Here is a 23,207-nt window from a genome sequence, read left to right on the forward strand (position 1 = left end):
TATGTACAGGTAAGTTCATTGTGTGTTTGTTTGTGTGTGTACTCTGAGGTGTGTTTGAATATGAATGAGCAGCAGTGTTGTGATCTGTCCTTGCAGAGTGATCTTCCTTGCCCTCATCACATGTCTCGGTGGCTCCTCCTACTTTTTCATTATCACAGTCATTCCAGTTTAGGAGTGAGGGGGACAGCCCCCACACTCATTGCTGAAGACTCTCCCAAAACAACTGAACCCCACAACAAACTGAAAGAGATTTAAGGTGCACACCCCTAAAGATGTAGCCAGAACAGGATAACTTCCTCCAAGCTCACAAAGACACAGGAGGAGGAATTATCCAACACCCAGGGAGAGAGAACGAGTGACCTCAGTCAAACACAGACAGAAAGAAGAGGTGTTAGAGGAGGTTACCCCAGATGCCATTCCTCCTGCTCATGTGAGCAAGGAAAGAGATGACAAGCCTTCTGATCAGGCCAACGGGCAGGCTGAGGGAGAGGTCATAGTGATTCACACCCACAGAGAAAGACAACCCACACAACCTCTTGGTTGAGATGAACCACACAGTATTAGAGGCAGGCTTTCAGGGCTAGCCAGTCAGCCAGCCTGCTCTGATCCTCAAGTCAGTTGTATTTAAATTTATGTTCATTAAATATTTTTATTCAAGATTTGAAAAGTCCCATTTACTTAATGATATCTTTTCACTGTCTGCAACCCTCAAGAACCAGGGTGAGTCTGGGTCACCCTTTTCCTGGGCAAACTCAACTTGCATATTGTCATAGATTAGGTCAAAATGTTCCTCTTTTAACCTTGCTTGAATAAAACAATGCATTTATTATAGTGCGCAAGAGTTGCGCTTTTTAGTTTTCTATGATGATTAAAGGTTTTGGTTGCACCTCAACTCAACGTTGGTTGAGCTCCCTCTGTTTTTTGTTGTTAAATACTACTTTTTTTGTTTTGTTTACGTGTAGTAAGTAAATTATTAAAAGCATTAAAATTGCGATGTTTCCCACTTATTTACACAACCTACTCCACACTTGCAAAGTGAAAGTTTATAGAAATGTTCTGAAATTAAGTAGTAAACAGGAAAAGCAGAATTGAATCCAATTATTATAATACAAATAATTTAATGGTCTACGGATCAATCCCATTTCGGAAGGTCTGATGAATAACTAATATTGTTCCTCCTCTTCCTTGTGGCAGGCGCAGCAGCACACTGCCCTCCAAAGCCTGAAAAAAAATCGCCGGACTTTCCCTTTGCATGCAGCTCTGCATGGAACATCCAGTGTCACATCCTTGGTGACGTGTGGGGTGACATCTGGGATGACCACAGCAACATCCTCTGGAAAGGGAGAAAAGAGGGACAGAATGTAAACAAATGCAAACCGTAGGTTCTAAACACTGGCCAGTTGAAAGGTTCTACTAAGATGTCATGACAAACGTCACCTGTCAGTGTTACTCACCTGCTTGGATGTCAGTTGGCAGAGTGGTGAAGACGGCCATCTTGAGAGTCCTTTCTTCAGGTGTGACATCCACAACCTCCAAGATGGAAGAGATGGGCTCTGCCTCTTTGTTACGGGTGATGTCCACAACCTCAAGGTGGGAAGAAGCTGGATCTTGCTGTGTCTTAGGGGTGATGTCCTGAACCTCCAGGTGGGAACAAGCTCTGTCTGCCTCTGTTTTAGGGCCGATGTCCGCAACTTCCAGGTGGGAACAGGCCGGGTCTACCTCTGTCTTACAAGTTATGTCCACAACCTCCAGGTGGGAAGATGCCATGTCTGCCTGTGTGTTATGGGTGACATCCACAACCTCCATGTGGGAAGAGATGGGCTCTGCCTCTCTATTAGGAGTGATTTCCACAACATTTAGGTGGAAAGAAGCCGGATCTGCCTCTCTGTTAATGGTGATGTCCACAACATTTAGGTGGAAAGAAGCCGGATCTGCCTCTGTCTTACGTGTTATGTCCACGACCTCCATGTGGGAAGAAGCCGGGTCTGCCTCTGTGTTAGGAGTGACAACAACAATCCTGATGAGCTCTACTACTACAAGTCACCGAGATGTCATCACAACAGGCATCTGTCAGAGTGCTCTCTATCATTGCTACTCACCTGCTAGGATGTCTGGAGGTGCGGTGGAGATGGCCGCGGCGACGACAGGGAGGACTGGTAAGGTGGCTGCAGGGGGCTGGAAGCAGCTCTGGACCTCATCAGCCACAAAGGCACAGACAGATCTCACATAAAATGGGCTCTGGAGGTCATCCGTGGAGAAGGACTGACTGATTCTCCCGAGGATTGACCACACAGATTCAAAAGCCGCAGCGCGGGAGAAAGGGATTTGAGGGGAAGGGGCCTTTAACATGCTGGAGAGCTTCTCCACTACGGCAGCCACCATGCCCACGGCCATCCCGCTTACTAGGATTGGGTGCCCTGAATGGCCTTCCTTTGGCTGAATCCACAGGGCCAGGAGGAGCCTTGGCACCACCTCCACAACCACCTGGGATGGGCTGAGCAGGTTGCTACGGGGCTCATTGGACAGCTCGCCCATAATGCTCCTTACAGCTCTTTCCACGATGCTGTGGACCTTAGGGTCGCTGAAATCAATAAAAAGGAGAAGACAAAGCTAAACGATGTGCAATGTGCTCACAGAGAACATTGTCTTAGTATGTTTCTGCATAGTTACAGATGTGTAGATAAATGGATCAAGTCATATGCAGGGCAGTACATGGAACTCACATGTCAGCTGGCGAGGTGGAGTGCAAGGAGCGGCGGAGCTTGCAGACAGCCTCGTGCTCTATGTCTATCATTTTTAGGCAAGTGTTGACTTCCCAGGTCTGCCGTAGGAAAAAGGAAGTCCGATTAGTGAAATTTCACAACAAATCGATTCTGCTGTACTAACTAGTTGTTGAAAGGCTAGTAAAGAGCTCACTGACTTGTAGTATGTGTCTAACTCTCATTGTCTTACCAGCCGAGCGAGGTCATTCCCCTCCTCCAGGGTTTCCTTCCACACCCTGCAAATAAAACACAGAGCAAATCGAACTTTCCTGGCTTCCGATTTTTCTGTTGTTTATTTTACCCACACCTCTTGGAGTGCTGCTGGTGGCAGGGAATGGCAGTGAAGGTGAATGATGAAGTGGTACTCACCTCTCCCTAAGGGATTTTTTGCCCTGAGACACCAGCCAGTCGCTCATGTGCTCCATGGTGACATGGTGCGGGACCTGGCCTTGACTCTGGAGCAGCAGATAGTGGACCATGAGCTTCTTCTGCAAGATGAGGTAAGGTGTGAAATACCATATCATGTGTATTCTGAAGGGCCTCTCACAACATTTCACAACTGTTCATGCATCACAATTTGCGAGTGTTATTAAGAACTCTTATGACCATCTTCTCTAAACTGTCTTGAAATACAACTCTCTTTCTGTTGTTTATGTTTTTTTTGGGATGAATCTTACCTGTTTATTGTAATATCTTTCCTCCCAGCAGGCCTGCAGAGTCTGGAAATAAAGGCTGCTTCTGCAGAATTCCTTTGAAGAGAATGACAATAATGATGCTTTGTTATGCACATTGTGCACAGGTATTTACAGTATGCTAAAATGAATATCTCCAAAGATTACCTTTGTGGGACCATAAGTGAACTCCGGAATGCACCAAACCCTATCCATGGTAAGATGGTGAAGAAATGCAGCGCTATAGATATACGAGATGCTCTAGAGATAACAGGAATAAGTTAATGTCGCGAATGATCAATTACTGTGGAGTCGTCCAATATGCTACACTTAGAATTGAGTTGTAGGCAATGTTTGGCACAAAATAGAATGTTTACATTCTATTGCTATGGAGAAATGGAATGTGTAGAACCTTTATAAATGGGTATGCTTCTATGTCTTTATGTCTTGAAAGATTAAGCTCTTTATTTTGTCATAATGTGTATATATGAGGATTGGAACCTGTTTCGACATGCTGCTTAGACCTACTAATCCAACCTTGGTTTACAAGTGAAATTAATTGTTTATATATGCCTATACAAATCTATTAACCATATATATTTAAAGCAATGATTGTCAATTGAAAATAGGGTTGTTGTGTTATCTTGTTGTGCGCCTTGAGTGTCAGAGTCCTCTTAAGCACGTTATTCCAATATTTCCGAGCTCTGAATTGACATAAGGTACACTTTTGCAAAGCTAATCGGTTAAAAATAAGAGTATGAATGCCAATAAACGTTTGTCTTGAATTATATGCATAATAGTGTAGTTAACAAAATCGCTCAGCGTGGGAACTTTTGCTGGGTGGGAAGTATCCGTTATAAGTCTCCATGGCGCGTATAGACCATCACTTCGTTGTCTTGTTGGTAATATAAAAATGCACGACAGTGCGCATTGTAAAAGTCTAACAGTTGTTTTTCTTATTGTTTCTCACAAACAAATATTTGAGAGGGGAATTTCGTGCAGTTGTACCTATGATGCACAGACACACTAAAGCTGTACAGTGTAGTTTGAAAAGTCAGTTTATATTATTTGCAGATCGAAATATGTAACATTTGAAATGAATGTGGCAGAACAGTTTAGCATAAGGTTCCTGTGGGAGTCTTCTCCTTCAGTCTTTTTGCCTCCTAAGCCTCGTTTCCCATTACGTGGGATTTTCCCAGTGCCAACTTCACATGAGATGGCCGCTGTCTACTGCCATGTGGTGCTGAATGACAGATCTCGCTTTTCCGATTTCGCTGCTGTCCATGGTGCTGAAATATCCAATCTCGGCTATTTGCAAATGTATGACCAGCCAAACTTGACCCCACACATACACACACGTTAATGGTAATCTCTCACACACTTTTGAACATTCCACAAGTGTGTTTGTTTTAATAAAGATGCGAAGAATGAAATCAATGTGTGGATGTTGATTGGACAATGTATAGGTGCTTTACAGAAGCCATTTTGTGCCATTCCCTATAGTGTGAATTTGACTGGAGCATGATCAGATTGCTTTGTTTAAGCCAGAATGGAGATTTGGTCTGAGAAACGATGCCCAATATAGCATGATAGCTGTGAAGAAGAAAACAATAAGGCCATGTTTATATGACCCCCTTTCAAAGAGTCACTCATTTATATTGTTCTTGTAGATATACAGTGCCTTCAGAAAGTGTTCATACCGCTTAACTTATTCCACATTTTGTTTTCTTACAGCCTGAATTCAAAATGGATGAAATTATAATTGTTTATCCTTTCCAGCTACACACAATACACCATAATGACAAATTGAAAACATGTTTGACATTTTTGCAAACGTATTGAAAATGAAATACAGAAATATCTAATTTACATGTTTTCACAATACATGTTAGAATCACCTTTGGCAGCAGTTAAAGCTTTGAATCTTTCTGGGGAAGTCTCCAAGAGCTTTGCACACTTGGATTGTACCATATTTGCAATATACAATATAGACATAACCAGTCAAATGTTTGGACACATCTACTCTTTCAAGGGTTTTTCTTTATTTTTACTATTTTTAACATTGTACAATAATAGTGAAGACATCAAAACTATGAAATAACACATATGGAATCATGTAGTAACCAAACAAAGGTTAAAGTAATGACGGACTGCCGTTTCTCTTTGCTTCTTTGAGCTGTTCTTGCCAAAATATGGACTTGGTCTTTTACCAAATAGGGCTATTTTCTGTATACCACCCCTACCTTGTCACAACACAACTGATTGCCTCAAACGCATTAAGAAGGAAAGAAATTCCACAAATGAACTTTTAACAAAGCACACCTGTACATTGAAATTCATTCCAGGTGACTACCTCATGAAGCTGTCACCAAGGCAAAGCTGTGGCTACTTTGAAGAATATCAAATATAAAATATATTTTGATTTGTTTAAACAGCATGATCATTACATAGGTGCACCTTGTGCTGGGGGACAATAAAAGGCCTCTGTAAAATGTGCAGTTTTGTCACACAACACAATGCCACAGATGTTTCAAGTTTTGAGGGAGAATGCAAATGACTGTTGCCAGAGAATTTTATGTTAATTTCTCTACCATAAGCCGAGGCGGCTTTAGAGAATTTGGCAGTACGTCCAACTTGCCTCACAACTGCAGACCACATGTAAGGCAACGTGTGGACGAGCGATTTGCTGATGTCAACGTTGTGAATAGAATGCCCCATGGTGGCAGTTGGGTTATGGTATGGGCTGGCATAAGCCATGGACAGGGAACACAATTGCATTCTATCAATGACAATTTGAATGCACAGAGATACTGTGACGAGACCCCGAGGACAATTGTCATGCCACTCATCCGCCGCCATCGCCTCATGTTTCAGCATGATAATCCACGTTCTGCAAGGATCTGTACAGAAATCCTGAAAGCTGAAATGGCCTGCATACTTACCAGACATGTCAGAAGAATCAATTAAGCATAATGATTACGGCTCTAGATTGCAGGAAAAATCTGTTTGTAGCGAAGCAGGCCAGCGGTGTCGTAAACTGTCCCTTCACGCCTGTCCACTGATTAGTTACTAGGAGTCATGGTCGCCAGGGGGTCAGCAAATCACAGGCAGTCAGCTTGTGTCCCAGATCCCCAACTCCTGCTTCTCCTCCCAGTCTCCCTCAAGCAGAGACAGAGATCAACCTCTCTATCTCTACCCATCAACTGGACTCGTGGTATAGTGTGCGTGCACATTCTTGCTTGTTGTTCTTTATAGTTACTTCTGTTGCCTATTGTAAGTTACTTCTCTGTGTTTACTTTGTTGTGTAATACTCTGCAGGTAGCTATGTCACTTATACAGTCCTTCCTTTGTTAACAGTGTTGTTGCTCTACTTGTGCTATCAGTTATTGTGTATATTCATCACCCCTGTTTTCTGTCCGTTACTGAACCACTACCATTCCATGTCCATTTCATTAGTGTGTGTCAATAATGTATCATTGAATGTAACTCAGAGGTTGCCTTCTTACCAGCCGGGGGAGGTGCTAGTGCAACCTGGTCTCAGAGCATTTCGTATTATTCTGTATGTATATCAGAGACACCGCATTTGGTATGATATGGTATGTATTCATTTGTGAATGTCTATCACCCATTTTTTATAATATGTGTCACGCCTTGGTCTTTGTGTTTTGTGTTTTCGTTGATTGTTTGGTCAGGCCAGGGTGTGACAGGGGTTTGTTTTGTTGTATTTCGTATTGGGGTTTTGTGGTTATTGGGATTGCGGCTGAGTAGGGGTGTTGTATGGGCTTGGCTGCCTGAGGCGGTTCTCAATCAGAGTCAGGTGATTCTCGTTGTCTCTGATTGGGAACCGTATTTAGGTAGCCTGGGTTTCGCTTTGTATTTCGTGGGTGATTGTTCCTGTCTCTGTGTAGTTTCACCAGATAGGCTGTAATTAGGTTTCACGTTCCGTTTTTGTTGTTTTTGTATTTGTATAAGTTATGTTCATGTATCGCGATCCTTCATTAAAGATCATGAGTAACAACAATGCTGTATTTCGGTCCGACTCTCTTTCGACAAACGAAGAACGCCGTTACAAGATGTTACGAATTACAATTCATATTATACTTCTACAGATGCACAATCGAGAGCATCCTGTCGGGAAGTATCACCGCCTGGTACGGCAACTGCTCCGCCCACAACCGTAAGGCTCTCCAGAGGGTAGTGAGGTCTGCACAACGCATCACCGGGGGCAAACTACCTGCCCTCCAGGACACCTACACCACCCGATGTCATAGGAAGGCCATAAAGATCATCAAGGACAGCAACCACCCGAGCCACTGCCTGTTCACCCTGCTATCATCCAGAATGCGAGGTCAGCACAGGTGCACCAAAGCTGGGACCGAGAGACTGAAAAACAGCTTCTATCTCAAGGCCATCAGACTGTTAAACAGCCACCACTAACATTGAGTGGCTGCTGCCAACACACTGACTCAACTCCAGCCACTTTAATAATGGGAATTGATGGGAAATTATGTAAAATATATCACTAGCCACTTTAAACAATGCTACCTAATATAATGTTTACATACCCTACATTATTCATCTCATATGTATACGTATATACTGTACTCTATATCATCTACTGCATCCTTATGTAATACATGTATCACTAGCCACTAGCCATACCCATCTCATATGTATATACTGCACTCAATACCATCTACTGTATCTTGCCTATGCCGCTCTGTACCATCACTCATTCATATATCTTTATGTACATGTTCTTTATCCCCTTACACTTGTGTCTATAAGGTCGTAGTTTTGGAATTGTTAGCAAGATTACTTCTTGTTTATTACTGCATTGTCGGAACTAGAAGCACAAGCATTTCGCTACACTCGCACTAACATCTGCTAACCATGTGTATGTGACAAATACAATTTGATTTGATTGATTTCATTTGTATGTTTTGAATTTGCAAAACGTACAATATGTTACAAGTTACAAGCGAAACGTATGATAAGAATTCTAGCTAGGTGGCTAACGTTAGCTAGTTGGCTAACATTAGTTAGATAAGAGCGTCTGCTAAATGACTTAAATGTAAATGTAAATGTTAGGGTGTAGGGTTACGTTTAGGAGTTAGGTTACAGGGTAAATGTTAGGGTTAGGGGAAGGATTAGCTAAAAGGGTTAAGGTTAGTGTTAGGGGAAGGGATTAGCTAACATGCTAAGCTAAATAATATAATATAATATATGCCATTTAGCAGACGCTTTTATCCAAAGCGACTTACAGTCATGTGTGCATACATTCTACGTATGGGTGGTCCCGGGAATCGAACCCACTACCCTGGCGTTACAAGCGCCATGCTCTACCAACTGAGCTACAGAAGGACCATACTAAAAATTAGTAAGTAGTTAAAACATTTCTAGTTAGCTAAAATTCTCAAGTTGGCCGTGATGAGATTCAAACTCGCAACCTTTGGGTTGCTAGACATTCGTGTTATATGCCAACCCATCCACCCTGACGAACCACCCTTCTTTCATTTTCGTCTTAAGTAACTATCTGTCTTATATATCCATACCAAACGTAACATATAATACGAAATCGTAGTGTCTCGGTCCCCAGATTTACATTTTCTATGTTACATCGAGTCTATGAGACCAGGCTGGAGTCTGGAGTCCAATTGGAGTCTCTCTTTCACTCTTAGGTGTGGTGCTGGCTCTGGATGCATGTGCCTACGTGCTACTGGGCCTTGTCGTCCTGCTGATCAAGAGGAAGCTTCAGGAGACCAGGAGTCAGCTGAGGGTGTGGAGCTTAAAAAACACCCAGCCATGGGGCTCTGTAAGCAGGGTAAAACAGACTTGGTGAGTTTGGTTGCAGCTGCACTCTGTTTAGAACTACTCAAGATTCCCAGGAGATGTTCCATCTAAGAGGACACTGCTGGAGAGTTCCATGGTCATCTCCATAGTGATTGGCTTGCGGTGGTTCCTGTGGTGCGTTCCGAGTTCGTCGACCCAGCTCTATCCATTTTCTATAGGGGCATCTCAAATGACATTTGTCGAGTGCAGCACTACTTTTAACAATAACCATCTGCTAAGTGAAAGGTTATTTGTCTCAACAACTGTTGTTTTAAGGAGTTGGTGTTGTTGTTTTCCTGTATTGGCATTATTATTGTGATGACGATTCTAACTATTATTGTAATGAACATTAGTCCCCACTTGGTGACAGCACAGAGCTGATGTGGTCATGTCTGTCAAGCTATTTTATCAAAAAGAGCCTCACACACCTTTATTTGGCCAAAGACTAATTGTTCCATGAGACATTCAGAATGTGCCTGGTGTCCTTTTTCATGTTTGCAAGCCTGTCTCTTTCCTCAGTTCTTGTTTCAAGAACCAAGTATGAACGCCATATTGTTAGCTCATCACAACTTTTGATAGACTCATGAAATGATACAATACAAGCATTTTTCCTCTTCGCTCTGTCATCGTTGTCTCTCCACCTCCCACTCGTTCACACCCCAGACTCCTTCATCTCCATTTTCTCTCCTTAACCCACCCTTTCACTGTCTCTCAATTCCCCAGATCGTCAGTAACACTCAACAGTCTCATTTTAATCTATGAGGCATAAGAAACACTATAACCATGATGTATTATCTTATAATAAAACATACAGTACCAGCCAAAAGTTTAAAGGGTTTTCTTTATTTTTACTATTTTCTACATTGTAGAATAATAGTGAAGATGTTAAAATGCTGAAATAACACATGGAATCATGTAGTAACCATTTTTTTTTAAACAAATCCAAAATATATTTTAGATTCTTCAAAGTAGTCACCCTTTGCCTTGATGATAGCGTTGAATGCTCTTGGCATAAAGAAAACCCTGGAATGAGTAGGTGTGTCCAAACACTGGGACTGTATTTAATGTAACATTGTCTGAGAGAGGAATCAAATTATCTCATGCAACTTTATAATTATATGAAGTATATGGGGTGAGTGAGTGTGTGTTGAGGATCACTGGGGAGGCTGGGGAGAATCCTGCATCCAGCAGGCCTAGCTAAACCACAGGTGGGTGTCAGTCACTAACTCAGGCCTATGGGTAAAACTCTTCACTTAACGACTGTAGGAGCCTTTCTTTGTAAGTCTCTGTCTGCAGGCCCCCTATGGGGACTGTCGGTGGTGGTGTAGGCAGAGTCTCTAAGGAGAGGACTCTCGGTAATCAGAGTGTATCTGAGCGCAAACGACCTCAGAGCCAGTCATGCTAGCAACTTCCATGGAGTTTGACTTGAACTATACTGAACAAAAATATAAATGCAACATTCAACAATTTCAATGGTTTTACTGAGTTACAGTTCAAATAAGGAAATCAGTCAATTAAATGAATTCAATAGGCCCTAATCTATGGATTTCACATGACTGGGCAGGGGTGCAGCCACAGGTGGGCCTGGGAGGGCATAGGTGCACACACTGGGGAGCCAGGCCCAGCCAATCGGAATTAGTTTTTCCCCACAAAAGGGTTTTATTACAGACAGAAATACTCCTCAGTTTAATCAGCTGTCCGTGTGGCTGGTCTCAGACGACCCTGCTGGTGAAGAAGCAGGATGTGGAGGTCATCGGCTGGAGTGGTGACACTTGGTCTCCGGTTGTGAGGCCGGTTGGATGTACTGTCAAACGTTGTGGGAGGCTTATGTTAGAGAAATGAACATTAAATTCTCTGGCAACAGCTCTGGTAGACATTCCTGCAGTCAGCATGCCAATTGCACATTCCCTCAAAACTTGAGGGGCATCTGTGGCATTGTGTTGTGTGACAAAACTGCATATTTCAGAGTGGCTTTTTTTGTGTGTCTCCAGCACAAGGTGCACCTGTGTAATGATCATGCTGTTTAATCATTTTCTTGATATGCCACACCTGTCAGGTGGATGGATTATTTTGGCAAAGGAGAAATGCTAACAAATTTCTGCATAAAACATGAGAGAAATAAGCTTTTTGTGCGTATGGAAAACTTCTGGGATCTTTCAATTCAGCTCATGAAACATGGGACCAACACTTCACATGTTGCGTTTACATTTTTGTTCAGCATAGTTACTGTGGAATTCCCTTTTCCTACTACCTTCATTTCACCTCTTTTCATCAGACGAGTGTGTTGTGGAGCGTGTGGACTAGGTACTGGAGACTCGGTAGTGGGATGGAGGAGAAGTGGGTGACATGATGTGATATGTACAGGTAAGTTCATTGTGTGTGTGTGGGGGCGTGCGCAAATGAGTGTGTGCATCCATGTTTGTGTTGATAGTCTGAGGTGGGTTTGAATATGAATGAGCAGCAGTGTTGTGATGTGTCCTATCCCGTCCTTGCAGAGTGATCTTCCTTGCCCTCATCACATGTCTCAGTGGCTCCTCCTAGTTTTCATCATCGCAGTCATTACACTTTGGGAGGGGGACAGCCTCCACACTCATTGCTAAAGATCGAACTTCAGACTCTCCCCAGAACAACCGAACCCCACAACAAACCGTTAGAGATTTAAGGTGCACACCCCTAAAGAGGTAGCCAGAACAGGATATCAAGTCCCATTTACTTAATGATATATTTTCACTGTCTGCAACCCTCAAGAAAAAGGGTGAGTCTGGGTCACCCTTTACAACTTGCATATCGTCATAGACGGGGCCAAAATGTTCATCTTTTAACCTTGCTTGAATAAAAATGCATTTTTTATAGTGCGCAAGAGTTGCGCCTTTTCATTTCCTATGATGATTAAGGGTTTTGGTTGCACCTCAACTCAACGTTGGTTGAGCTCCCTCCATTTTTTGTTATCAAATACTACTTTTTTTTTTTACATGTAGTAAGTAAATCATTAAAATAATTACAATTGGGATGTTTCCAACTTATTTACACAACCTACTCCACACTTGCAAAGTGAAATTTTATAGAAATGTTCTGAAATTAAGTAGTAAACAAGAAAAGCAAAATTGAATCCAATTATTATAATGCAAATAATTTAATGTTCTATGGTTCAATCCCATTTCTGAAGGTCTGACAAATAACTAATATTGTTCCTCCTCTTCCTTGTGGCAGGCGCAGCAGCACACTGCCCTCAAAAGCCTGATAAAAATTGGCGGACTTTCCCTTTGCATGCAGCTCTGCATGGAACATCCAGTGTCACATCCTTGGTGACGTGTGGGGTGACATCTGGGATGACCACAGCAACATCCTCTGGAAAGGGAGAAAAGAGGGACAGAATGTAAACAAATGCAAACTGTAGGTTCTAAACACTGGCCATTTGAAAGGTTCTACTAAGATGTCATGACAAATGGACCTGTCAGTGTTTCTAACCTGCTTGGATGTCAGTTGGCAGAGTGGCGACGATGGCCATCTTGAGAGTCCTTTCTTCAGGTGTGACATCCACAACCTCCACGAGGGAAGAGATTGGCTCTGCCTCCCTATTAGGGGTGATGTCCACAACATTTAGGTGGGAAGAAGCTGGATCTTGCTGTGTCTGAGGGGTGATGTCCTGAACCTCCAGGTGTGAATTAGCCAGGTCTGCCTCTGTCTTAGGGGTGATTTCCACAACCTCCAAGTGGGAACAAGCTCTGTCTGCCTCTGTTTTAGGGCCGATGTCCGCAGCTTCCAGGTGGGAAGAAGCAGGGTCTACCTCTATGCTAGCGGTGATGTCCACAACCTCCAAGTGGGAAGATGCCTGGTCTGCCTCTATGCTAGCGGTGATGTCCACAACCTCCAGGTGGGAAGAAGCAGAGTCTGCCTCTATGTTTGCGGTGATGTCCACAACCTCCAAGTGGGAAGAAGCAGAGTCTGCCTCTATGCTAGCGGTGATGTCCACAACCTCCAGGTGGGAAGAAGCAGAGTCTGCCTCTATGCTAGCGGTGATGTCCACAACCTCCAAGTAGGAAGATGCCTGGTCTGCCTCTATGTTTGCGGTGATGTCCACAACCTCCAAGTGGGAAGATGCCTGGTCTGCCTCTATGTTTGCGGTGATGTCCACAACCTCCAAGTGGGAAGAAGCCTGGTCTGCCTCTATGTTTGCGGTGATGTCCACAACCTCCAAGTGGGAAGATGCCTGGTCTGCCTCTATGCTAGCGGTGATGTCCACAACCTCCAAGTGGGAAGAAGCAGAGTCTGCCTCTATGTTTGCGGTGATGTCCACAACCTCCAAGTGGGAAGAAGCAGAGTCTGCCTCTATGCTAGCGGTGATGTCCACAACCTCCAAGTGGGAAGAAGCAGAGTCTGCCTCTATGTTTGCGGTGATGTCAACAACCTCTAGGTGGGAAGAAGCAGAGTCTGCCTCTATGCTAGCGGTGATGTCCACAACCTCCAAGTGGGAAGAAGCAGAGTCTGCCTCTATGTTAGCGGTGATGTCCACAACCTCTAGGTGGGAAGACACCTGGTCTGCCTCTATGTTAGCGGTGATGTCCACAACCTCTAGGTGGGAATACACCTGGTCTGCCTCTATGTTAGCGGTGATGTCCACAACCTCCAGGTGGGAAGAATCCTGGTCTGCCTCTGTGTTAGCGTTGATATTCACAACCTCCATGTGGGAAGAAGCCGGGTCTGCCTCTGTGTTAGGAGTGACAACAACAATCCTGATGAGCTCTACTACTACAAGTCACCGAGATGTCATCACAACAGGCATCTGTCAGAGTGCTCTCTATCATTGCTACTCACCTGCTCGGATGTCTGGAGGTGCGGTGGAGATGGCCGCGGCGACGACAGGGAGGACTGGTAAAGTGGCTGCAGGGGGCTGGAAGCAGCTCTGTACCTCGTCAGCCACAAAGGCACAGACAGATCTCACATAAAATGGGCTCTGGAGGTCATCCGTGGAGAAGGACTGACTGATTCTCCCGAGGATTGACCACACAGATTCAAAAGCCGCAGCGCGGGAGAAAGGGATTTGAGGAGAAGGGGCCTTTAACATGCTGGAGAGCTTCTCCACTACGGCCGCCACCATGCCCACGGCCATCCCGCTTATTAGGATTGGGTGCACCCTATGGCCTTCCTCTGGCTGAAGCCACAGGGCCAGGAGGAGCCTGGGCACCACCTCCACAACCACCTGGGATGGGCTGAGCAGGTTGCTACGGGGCTCATTGGACAGCTCGCCCATAATGCTCCTTACAGCTCTTTCCACGATGCTGTGGACCTTAGGGTCGCTGAAATCAACAAAAAGGAGAAGACAAAGCTAAACGATGTGCAATGTGCTCACAGAAAACACTGTCTTAGTCTGTTTCTGCATAGTTACAGATGTGAAGATAAATGGATCAAGTCATATGCAGGACAGTACATGGAACTCACATGTCAGCTGGCGAGGTGGAGTGCAAGGAGCGGCGGAGCTTGCAGACAGCCTCGTGCTCTATGTCTATCATTTTTAGGCAAGTATTGACTTCCCAGGTCTGCCGTAGGAAACAGGAAGTCCGATTAGTGAAATTTCACAACATATCGATTCTGCTTTACTAACTAGTTGTTGAAAGGCTAGTAAAGAGCTCACTGACTTGTAGTATGTGTCTAACTCTCATTGTCTTACCAGCCGAGCGAGGTCATTCCCCTCCTCCAGGGTTTCCTTCACACCCTTCAAATAAAACACAGAGCAATTCAACTTTCCAGGCTTCCAATTTTTCTGTTGTTTATTTTACCCACACCTCTTGGAGTGCTGCTGGTGGCAGGGAATGGCAGTGAAGGTGAGTGATGAAGTGGTACTCACCTCTCCCTAAGGGATTTTTTGCCCTGAGACACCAGCCAGTCGCTCATGTGCTCCGTGGTGACATGGTGCGGGACCTGGCCTTGACTCTGGAGCAGCAGATAGTGGACCATGAGCTTCTTCTGCAAGATGAGGTAAGGTGTGAGACAGTGCCACGAAATACCATATCATGTGCATTCTGAAGGGCCTCTCACAACATTTCACAACTGTTCATGCATCACAATTTGCGAGTGTTATTAAGAACTCTTATGACCATCTTCTCTAAACTGTCTTGAAATACAACTCTCTTTCTGCTGTTTATGTTTTTTGGGGGATGAATCTTACCCGTTTATTGTAATATGTTTCCTCCCAGCAGGCCTGCAGAGTCTGGAAATAAAGTCTGCTTCTACAGAATTCCTTTGAAGAGAATGACAATAATGATGCTTTGTTATGCACATTGTGCACAGGCATTTACAGTATGCTAAAATGAACATCTCCAAAGATTACCTTTGTGGGACCATAAGTGAACTCCGGAATGCACCAAACCCTATCCATGGTAAGATGGGGTAGAAATGCAGCGCTATAGATATACGAGATGCTCTAGAGATAACAGGAATAAGTTAAAGTCGCGAATGATCAATTACTGTGGACTCGTCCAATATGCTGCACTTAGAATTGAGTTGTAGGCAATGTTTGGCACGAAATAGAATGTTTACACTTTATTGCTATGGAGAAATGGAATGTGTAGAACCTTTATAAATGGGTATGCTTCTATGTCTTTATGTCGTGAAGATTATGCTCTTTATTTTGTCATAATGTGTATATATGAGGATTGGAACCTGTTTCGACATGCTATCCAGCTTGTTGCTTAGACCTACTAATCCAACCTTGGTTTACAAGTGAAATTAATTGTTTATATATGCCTATACAAATCTATTAACCATATATATTTAAAGCAATGATTGTCAATTGAAAATAGGGTTGTTGTGTTATCTTGTTGTGCGCCTTGAGTGTCAGAGTCCTCTTAAGCACGTTATTCCAATATTTCTGAGCTATGAATTGAGATAAGGTACACTTGCAACGCTAATTGGTTAAAAATAAGAGTAGGAATGACACTAAACTTATGACTTGGATTATATGCATAATAGTTTAGTAAAAAGTATTGCTCAGCGTGGGAGCTTTTGCTGGGTGGGGAAGTATACTATAAATGTCTCCATGTCGCGTAAAGACCATCACTTCGTTGACTTGTTGGTAATATAAAAATGCATGGAGGCATTGTAATAGTCTAACAGTTGTTTTTCATTTTGCTTCTCACATTAAACAGACATTTGAGAACGGAATGTCTTACAGTTGTACGTATGATGCACAGACACACTAAAGCTGTACAGTGTAGTTTGATAAATCAGTTTAAATTATCTGCAAATGTATTCCCTATTATTTACAAATCGAAAGATGTAACATTTGAAATGAATGTGGCAGAAACAGAGTCTTTTCCTTCAGTCTTTTTGCCTCCTTGGCCTCGTTTCTCATTAGATGGGATTTCCCCAGTGCCAACTTCACATGAGATGGCCGCTGTCTACTGTCATGTGGTGCTGAATGACAGATCTCGCTTTTCCGATTTCGCTGTTGTCCATGGTGCCGAAATATCCAAGTATTTCAGCACCAAGTATCTTGCAAGTTGGATCGAATTCTCCGTGTTAGCTAGCCAGAGAAATGTTGAGCAACACTATCCAACTTAGCTGATTAAATAATTGAGTTTATGGTGTGAGAATTAGCTGGGTATTAACTGGTATACGACTTCTTGCCGTTCCTCAAGTTATATTGTTAACGTAGTTGCTTACTTTGACCCTGGCAATCTGTGTGAAATGTTAACGAACTAACTATCTATGAACTAATGTTTTCCCTCTACAGTAACGTTGTGGTTAATTTTCAGAATGAGAGAATTGGATGAAAATGAGGCGACAAGACTTGAGTGTAAGTTATGCAGTAAAGTCTTGACAACAAATAACATTGGATTGCTTTCTACACATTATTTAGCAGTGAGAGGTTCACATTAACCACGTTTTATTTTACACACAGAGACTGATAATGTAGATCATAGTCTTTGTTGTTTAATTAGTTAAAACCTGCCTTCCCCCTATTGTGGATATTTTAGAATTTTTCACCTTTTTGGGCCCTCACCAGTTTGCATCCCTGAATTACTCAAAAAAGATCTGAATCGGGCTGTCTAAACACAGCCATAGAAACCTGGACATGCTCCAACTGAAATGTTCCCTCCTGTCAGCATTGATGTTGAATTACAGTAAATACAACTTTTTGGTTCTCTCCCATTCCCTGTAGGTTTGTTGAACATGAGTGGAAATGAAACTCCAGCACACTGGTAACACTAGATGTGATTTTAACTTCTCCTGGTGTGTTGAACCTGCCTGTGGGGTGGAGATATTCCTGGGAGGTCTACTGAAGAGGTTGAGTTGGAGTTTGACCAAAACACACATGGGATTGTGCCTTGGCTCCCTCTTGTGGGAATAAACAGTATGGTTGTTACTGAGCCAGGATTCCTGGCTGTTTTGTCACTGTGCTTATTTCAATGATAGTTCAGCAACAATCATTTAAAACATTATTGCCAGCCATTTTCTCTGTCCTCCAGGATCCCTGGAATTTAACGAGACTGCCCCTGCTTGGCTTGGGAGTGGGACCCTGTGTGCTCAGACAACGGCATCACCTACACCTCCCCCTGCCTCGCAGTCTGCTCCAGCTTTACAGGATACGGAACGAACACCGTATTATTAATAATGTCCTGAGTGTACAAAACATTCACAGGGATGCTGGCCCATGTTGACTCCAATGCTTCCCACAGTTGTGTCAAGTTGGCTGTGTCTTTTGAGTGGTGGACATTCTTAATACAGACTGGAAACTGTTGAGCATAAAAAAATCAGCAGCGATGCAGTTCTTGACACAAATTGGTTCCCCTGGCACCTACTACCATGCCCTGTTGAAAGGCACGTAAATATTTTCTCTTTCTTATTCACCCTTTGAATGGCACACATACACAATCCATGTCTCAATTGTCTCAAGCCTTACAGTATTTATTTTTTAAACTATCTCTATCTACACTGATTTGACTAGTGACGTCTATAAGGGATTATAGCTTTCAACTGGATTCACCTGGTCGTCATGGAAAGAGCAGGTGTTCTTCATGTTTTATTTTTATTTATTTATTTCACCTTTATTTAACCAGGTAGGCAAGTTGAGAACAAGTTCTCATTTACAATTGCGACCTGGCCAAGATAAAGCAAAGCAGTTCGACAGATACAACGACACAGAGTTACACATGGAGTAAAACAAACATACAGTCAATAATACAGTATAAACAAGTCTATATACAACATGAGCAAATTAGGTGAGAAGGGAGGTAAAGGCAAAAAGGCCATGGTGGCAAAGTAAATACAATATAGCAAGTAAAACACTGGAATGGTAGTTTTGCAATGGAAGAATGTGCAAAGTAGAAATAAAAATAATGGGGTGCAAAGGAGCAAAATCAATAAATAAATTAAATACAGTTGGGAAAGAGGTAGTTTTTTGGGCTAAATTATAGGTGGGCTATGTACAGGTGCAGTAATCTGTTAGATGCTCTGACAGTTGGTGCTTAAAGCTAGTGAGGGAGATAAGTGTTTCCAGTTTCAGAGATTTTTGTAGTTCGTTCCAGTCATTGGCAGCAGAGAACTGGAAGGAGAGGCGGCCAAAGAAAGAATTGGTTTTGGGGGTGACTAGAGAGATATACCTGCTGGAGTGTGTGCTACAGGTGGGAGATGCTATGGTGACCAGCGAGCTGAGATAAGGGGGACTTTACCTAGCAGGGTCTTGTAGATGACATGGAGCCAGTGGGTTTGGCGACGAGTATGAAGCGAGGGCCAGCCAACGAGAGCGTACAGGTCGCAATGGTGGGTAGTATATGGGGCTTTGGTGACAAAACGGATTGCACTGTGATAGACTGTATCCAATTTGTTGAGTAGGGTATTGGAGGCTATTTTGTAAATGACATCGCCAAAGTCGAGGATTGGTAGGATGGTCAGTTTTACAAGGGTATGTTTGGCAGCATGAGTGAAGGATGCTTTGTTGCGAAATAGGAAGCCAATTCTAGATTTAACTTTGGATTGGAGATGTTTGATATGGGTCTGGAAGGAGAGTTTACAGCCTAACCAGACACCTAAGTATTTGTAGTTGTCCACGTATTCTAAGTCAGAGCCGTCCAGAGTAGTGATGTTGGACAGGCGGGTAGGTGCAGGTAGCGATCGGTTGAAGAGCATGCATTTAGTTTGACTTGTATTTAAGAGCAATTGGAGGCCACGGAAGGAGAGTTGTATGGCATTCAAGCTTGCCTGGAGGGTTGTTAACAGTGTCCAAAGGGCCGGAAGTATACAGAATGGTGTCGTCTGCGTAGAGGTGGATCAGGGACTCACCAGCAGCAAGAGCGACCTCATTGATGTATACAGAGAGGAGAGTCGGTCCAAGAATTGAACCCTGTGGCACCCCCATAGAGACTGCCAGAGGTCCGGACAGCAGACCCTCCGATTTGACACACTGAACTCTATCAGAGAAGTAGTTGGTGAACCAGGCGAGGCAATCATTTGAGAAACCAAGGCTGTCGAGTCTGCCGATGAGGATGTGGTGGTTGACAGAGTCGAAAGCCTTGGCCAGATCAATGAATACGGCTGCACAGTAATGTTTCTTATCGATGGCGGTTAAGATATCGTTTAGGACCTTGAGCGAGGCTGAGGTGCACCCATGACCAGCTCTGAAACCAGATTGCATAGCAGAGAAGGTATGGTGAGATTCAAAATGGTCGGTAATCTGTTTGTTGACTTGGCTTTCGAAGACCTTAGAAAGGCATGGTAGGATAGATATAGGTCTGTAGCAGTTTGGGTCAAGAGTGTCCCCCTTTGAAGAGGGGATGACCGCAGCTGCTTTCCAATCTTTGGGAATCTCAGACGACAGGAAAGAGAGGTTGAACAGGCTAGTAATAGGGGTGGCAACAATTTCGGCAGATAATTTTTAGAAAGAAAGGGTCCAGATTGTCTAGCCCGGCTGATTTGTAGGGGTCCAGATTTTTCAGCTCTTTCAGAACATCAGCTGAATGGATTTGGGAGAAGGAGAAATGGGGAAGGCTTGGGCGAGTTGCTGTTGGGGGTGCAGTGCTGTTGACCGGGGTAGGAGTAGCCAGGTGGAAAGCATGGCCAGCCGTAGAAAAATGCTTGTTGAAATTCTCAATTATGGTGGATTTATCAGTGGTGACAGTGTTTCCTATCTTCAGTGCAGTGGGCAGCTGGGAGGAGGTGTTCTTATTCTCCATGGACTTTACAGTGTCCCAGAACTTTTTTGAGTTAGTGTTGCAGGAAGTGTTGCAGGAAGCAAATTTCTGCTTGAAAAAGCTGGCCTTGGCTTTTCTAACTGCCTGTGTATAACGGTTTCTAGCTTCCCTGAACAGCTGCTGCATATCACGGGGCTGTTCGATGCTAATGCAGAACGCCATAGGATGTTTTTGTGTTGGTTAAGGGCAGTCAGGTCTGGGGAGAACCAAGGGCTATATCTGTTCCTGGTTCTAAATTTCTTGGAAGGGGCATGTTTATTTAAGATGGTTAGGAAGGCTTTTAAAAAAATATCCAGGCATCCTCTACTGACGGGATGAGATCAATATCCTTCCAGGATACCCCGGCCAGGTCGATTAGAAAGGGGTGCTCGCTGAAGTGTTTCAGGGAGGGTTTTACAGTGATGAGTGGAGGTCGTTTGACCGCTGACCCATTACGGATGCAGGCAATGAGGCAGTGATCGCTGAGATCTTGGTTGAAGACAGCAGAGGTGTATTTAGTGGGGAAGTTGGTTAGGATGATATCTATGAGGGTGCCCGTGTTTAAGGCTTTGGGGGGTACCTGGTAGGTTCATTGATAATTTGAATGAGATTGAGGGCATCGAGTTTAGATTGTAGGATGGCTGGGGTGTTAAGCATGTATGTTCCAGTTTAGGTCGCCTAGCAGCACGAGCTCTGAAGATAGATGGGGGCAATCAGTTCACATATGGTGTCCAGAGCACAGCTGGGGGCAGAGGGTGGTCTATAACAGGCGGCAACGGTGAGAGACTTGTTTTTAGAGAGGTGGATTTTTAAAAGTAGAAGTTCAAATTGTTTGGGTACAGACCTGGATAGTAGGACAGAACTCTGCAGGCTATCTTTGCAGTAGATTGCAACACCGCCCCCTTTGGCAGTTCTATCTTGTCTGAAAATGTTGTAATTTGGAATTAAAATTTCAGAATTTTTGGTGGTCTTCCTAAGCCAGGATTCAGACACAGCTAGAACATCCGGGTTGGCAGAGTGTGCTAAAGCAGTGAATAGAACAAACTTAGGGAGGAGGCTTCTAATGTTAACATGCATGAAACCAAGGCTATTACGGTTACAGAAGTCATCAAAAGAGAGCGCCTGGGGAATAGGAGTGGAGCTAGGCACCGCAGGGCCTGGATTCACCTCTACATCGCCAGAGGAACATAGGAGGAGGAGAATAAGGGTACGGCTAAAAGCAATAAGAATTGGTCGTCTAGAACGTCTGGAACAGAGAGTAAAAGGAGGTTTCTGGGGCCGATAAAATAGCATGAAGGTATAATGTACAGACAAAGGTATGGTAGGATGTGAATACAGTGGAGGTAAACCTAGGTATTGAGTGATGAAGAGAGAGATATTGTCTCTAGAAACATCATTGAAACCAGGAGATGTCATTGCATGTGTGGGTGGTGGAACTAATAAATTGGATAAGGTATAGTGAGCAGGACTAGAGGCTCTACAGTGAAATAAGCCAATAAACACTAACCAGAACAGCAATGGACAAGACATATTGACATTAAGGAAAGGCATCCTTAGTCGAGTGATCAAAAGAGTCCAGTGAGTGGAGTGGTTGGTTTGGGGGTCACAGCGATTTAGACAGCTAGCCAGGACATCGGTAGCAAGCTAGCATAGGATGGAGGTCTGTTGTTAGCCACCTCTTGCGTTCCGTCAGTAGATTAGTGTGGTTCCGTGTGGTAGAGGGGATTAGTCCAAATCACACAACAAAAACAAATAAAAACAATAGATATAGTTATAGAGGCCCAAGAAGAAACATAATAATAATAAAAATAAATAAATTGTCCGATTGTCTATTCTGAGAGCAGCCGGTAAGACAGCTAACGGTTAGCAGGCCGCAGAAGGGCGTTCAGGTAACGTCGCGATGGAGGAGCCAGCCGGATCTCCTTCGGGTAGATAACGCCGGCAGTCCAGTTGTGAAGGCCCGGTGGGGCTCCGCGTAGGCGGTAAAACGGGTCCGGATAGGTGACTGCATCCCAGGAGTGATTGACGGAGCTCAGGAGTGATTGACGGAGCTGGCTAGCTCCGGAGTAATTGATGTTTGCTCCGGAATCGACGAGAGCAGATAGACACACGGATAGCAGCTAGCTAGCTGTGAGATCCGGGAATGAATGTCCAGAGAGCAGTTGAAATCCAAGGACATGGAGAGAAAAATTGGTCCGGTATGTTCCGTTCCGAGCCGCGCTGCGCCGTACAAAACTGGCGATAGATTTTCGAGCTAAAGGATAGCTGATGACCACAAACCGTGGTTAGCTGAATACTAACAATTTGCCAGTAAAGAAGCTAACTAGCTTCTGAACTAGCTTCTGATTAGCTTCTAGCTAGCTTCTAGCTAGCTCCTGGCTAGTTTCTGGCTAGCTTCTGGCTAGCTTCTTGGAGGATTGCAGATTTGAGGTAAATAATACTTATTTATAAATATAAATTGGTGAGGCGGGTTGCAGGAGAGTGTTTTGAAGATGAGTTGATGAAAAATAAAATGTATGTGAAAAAAGTTGTAAATAAATATATATATATATACAGGACACGACAAGACGAGGACAAAAGACGTCTGAACTGCTATGCCATCTCGGGTATTTATACACTCAGTGTTACTCATTTGCACTGACATACGTTACTTTCAACCATTAACGTGGGCCTTGTTGGTGCCTTATCTGATTGGCAAAGTATTATTTTTGATGTATGGAAAAAATGTTATACAATTCCTATGTAGAGAAGGTTCTCTCTGGTAGTTCAATATG

The 23,207-nt window shown here is 43.7% G+C and overlaps 1 protein-coding gene across 31 annotated transcripts in view; it reads right to left on the reverse strand.

Annotated features, from left to right (window-relative positions):
* The window catches only part of LOC118365925 (serine-rich adhesin for platelets-like), a 137,117-nt gene continuing 113,910 nt past the window's right edge, over positions 1–23,207 (reverse strand). For 25 of the 31 annotated variants that reach the window (XM_052491787.1, XM_052491784.1, XM_052491785.1 and 22 more), the window contains 3 exons: positions 13,512–13,619; positions 12,734–13,241; positions 1–1,333 (listed from right to left, as the gene is read on the reverse strand). In XM_052491787.1, the coding sequence (XP_052347747.1) occupies positions 1,164–1,333; positions 12,734–13,241; positions 13,512–13,619 (786 nt within the window). In that variant the 3' untranslated portion in view covers positions 1–1,163. The remainder of the gene's footprint in view (positions 1,334–12,733; positions 13,242–13,511; positions 13,620–23,207) is intronic. The other 6 variants (XM_052491789.1, XM_052491773.1, XM_052491769.1 and 3 more) reach the window with 4 other exon arrangements.

This window comes from Oncorhynchus keta, chromosome 33 (assembly GCF_023373465.1).
Source record: "Oncorhynchus keta strain PuntledgeMale-10-30-2019 chromosome 33, Oket_V2, whole genome shotgun sequence".
NCBI lineage: Eukaryota > Metazoa > Chordata > Actinopteri > Salmoniformes > Salmonidae > Oncorhynchus > Oncorhynchus keta.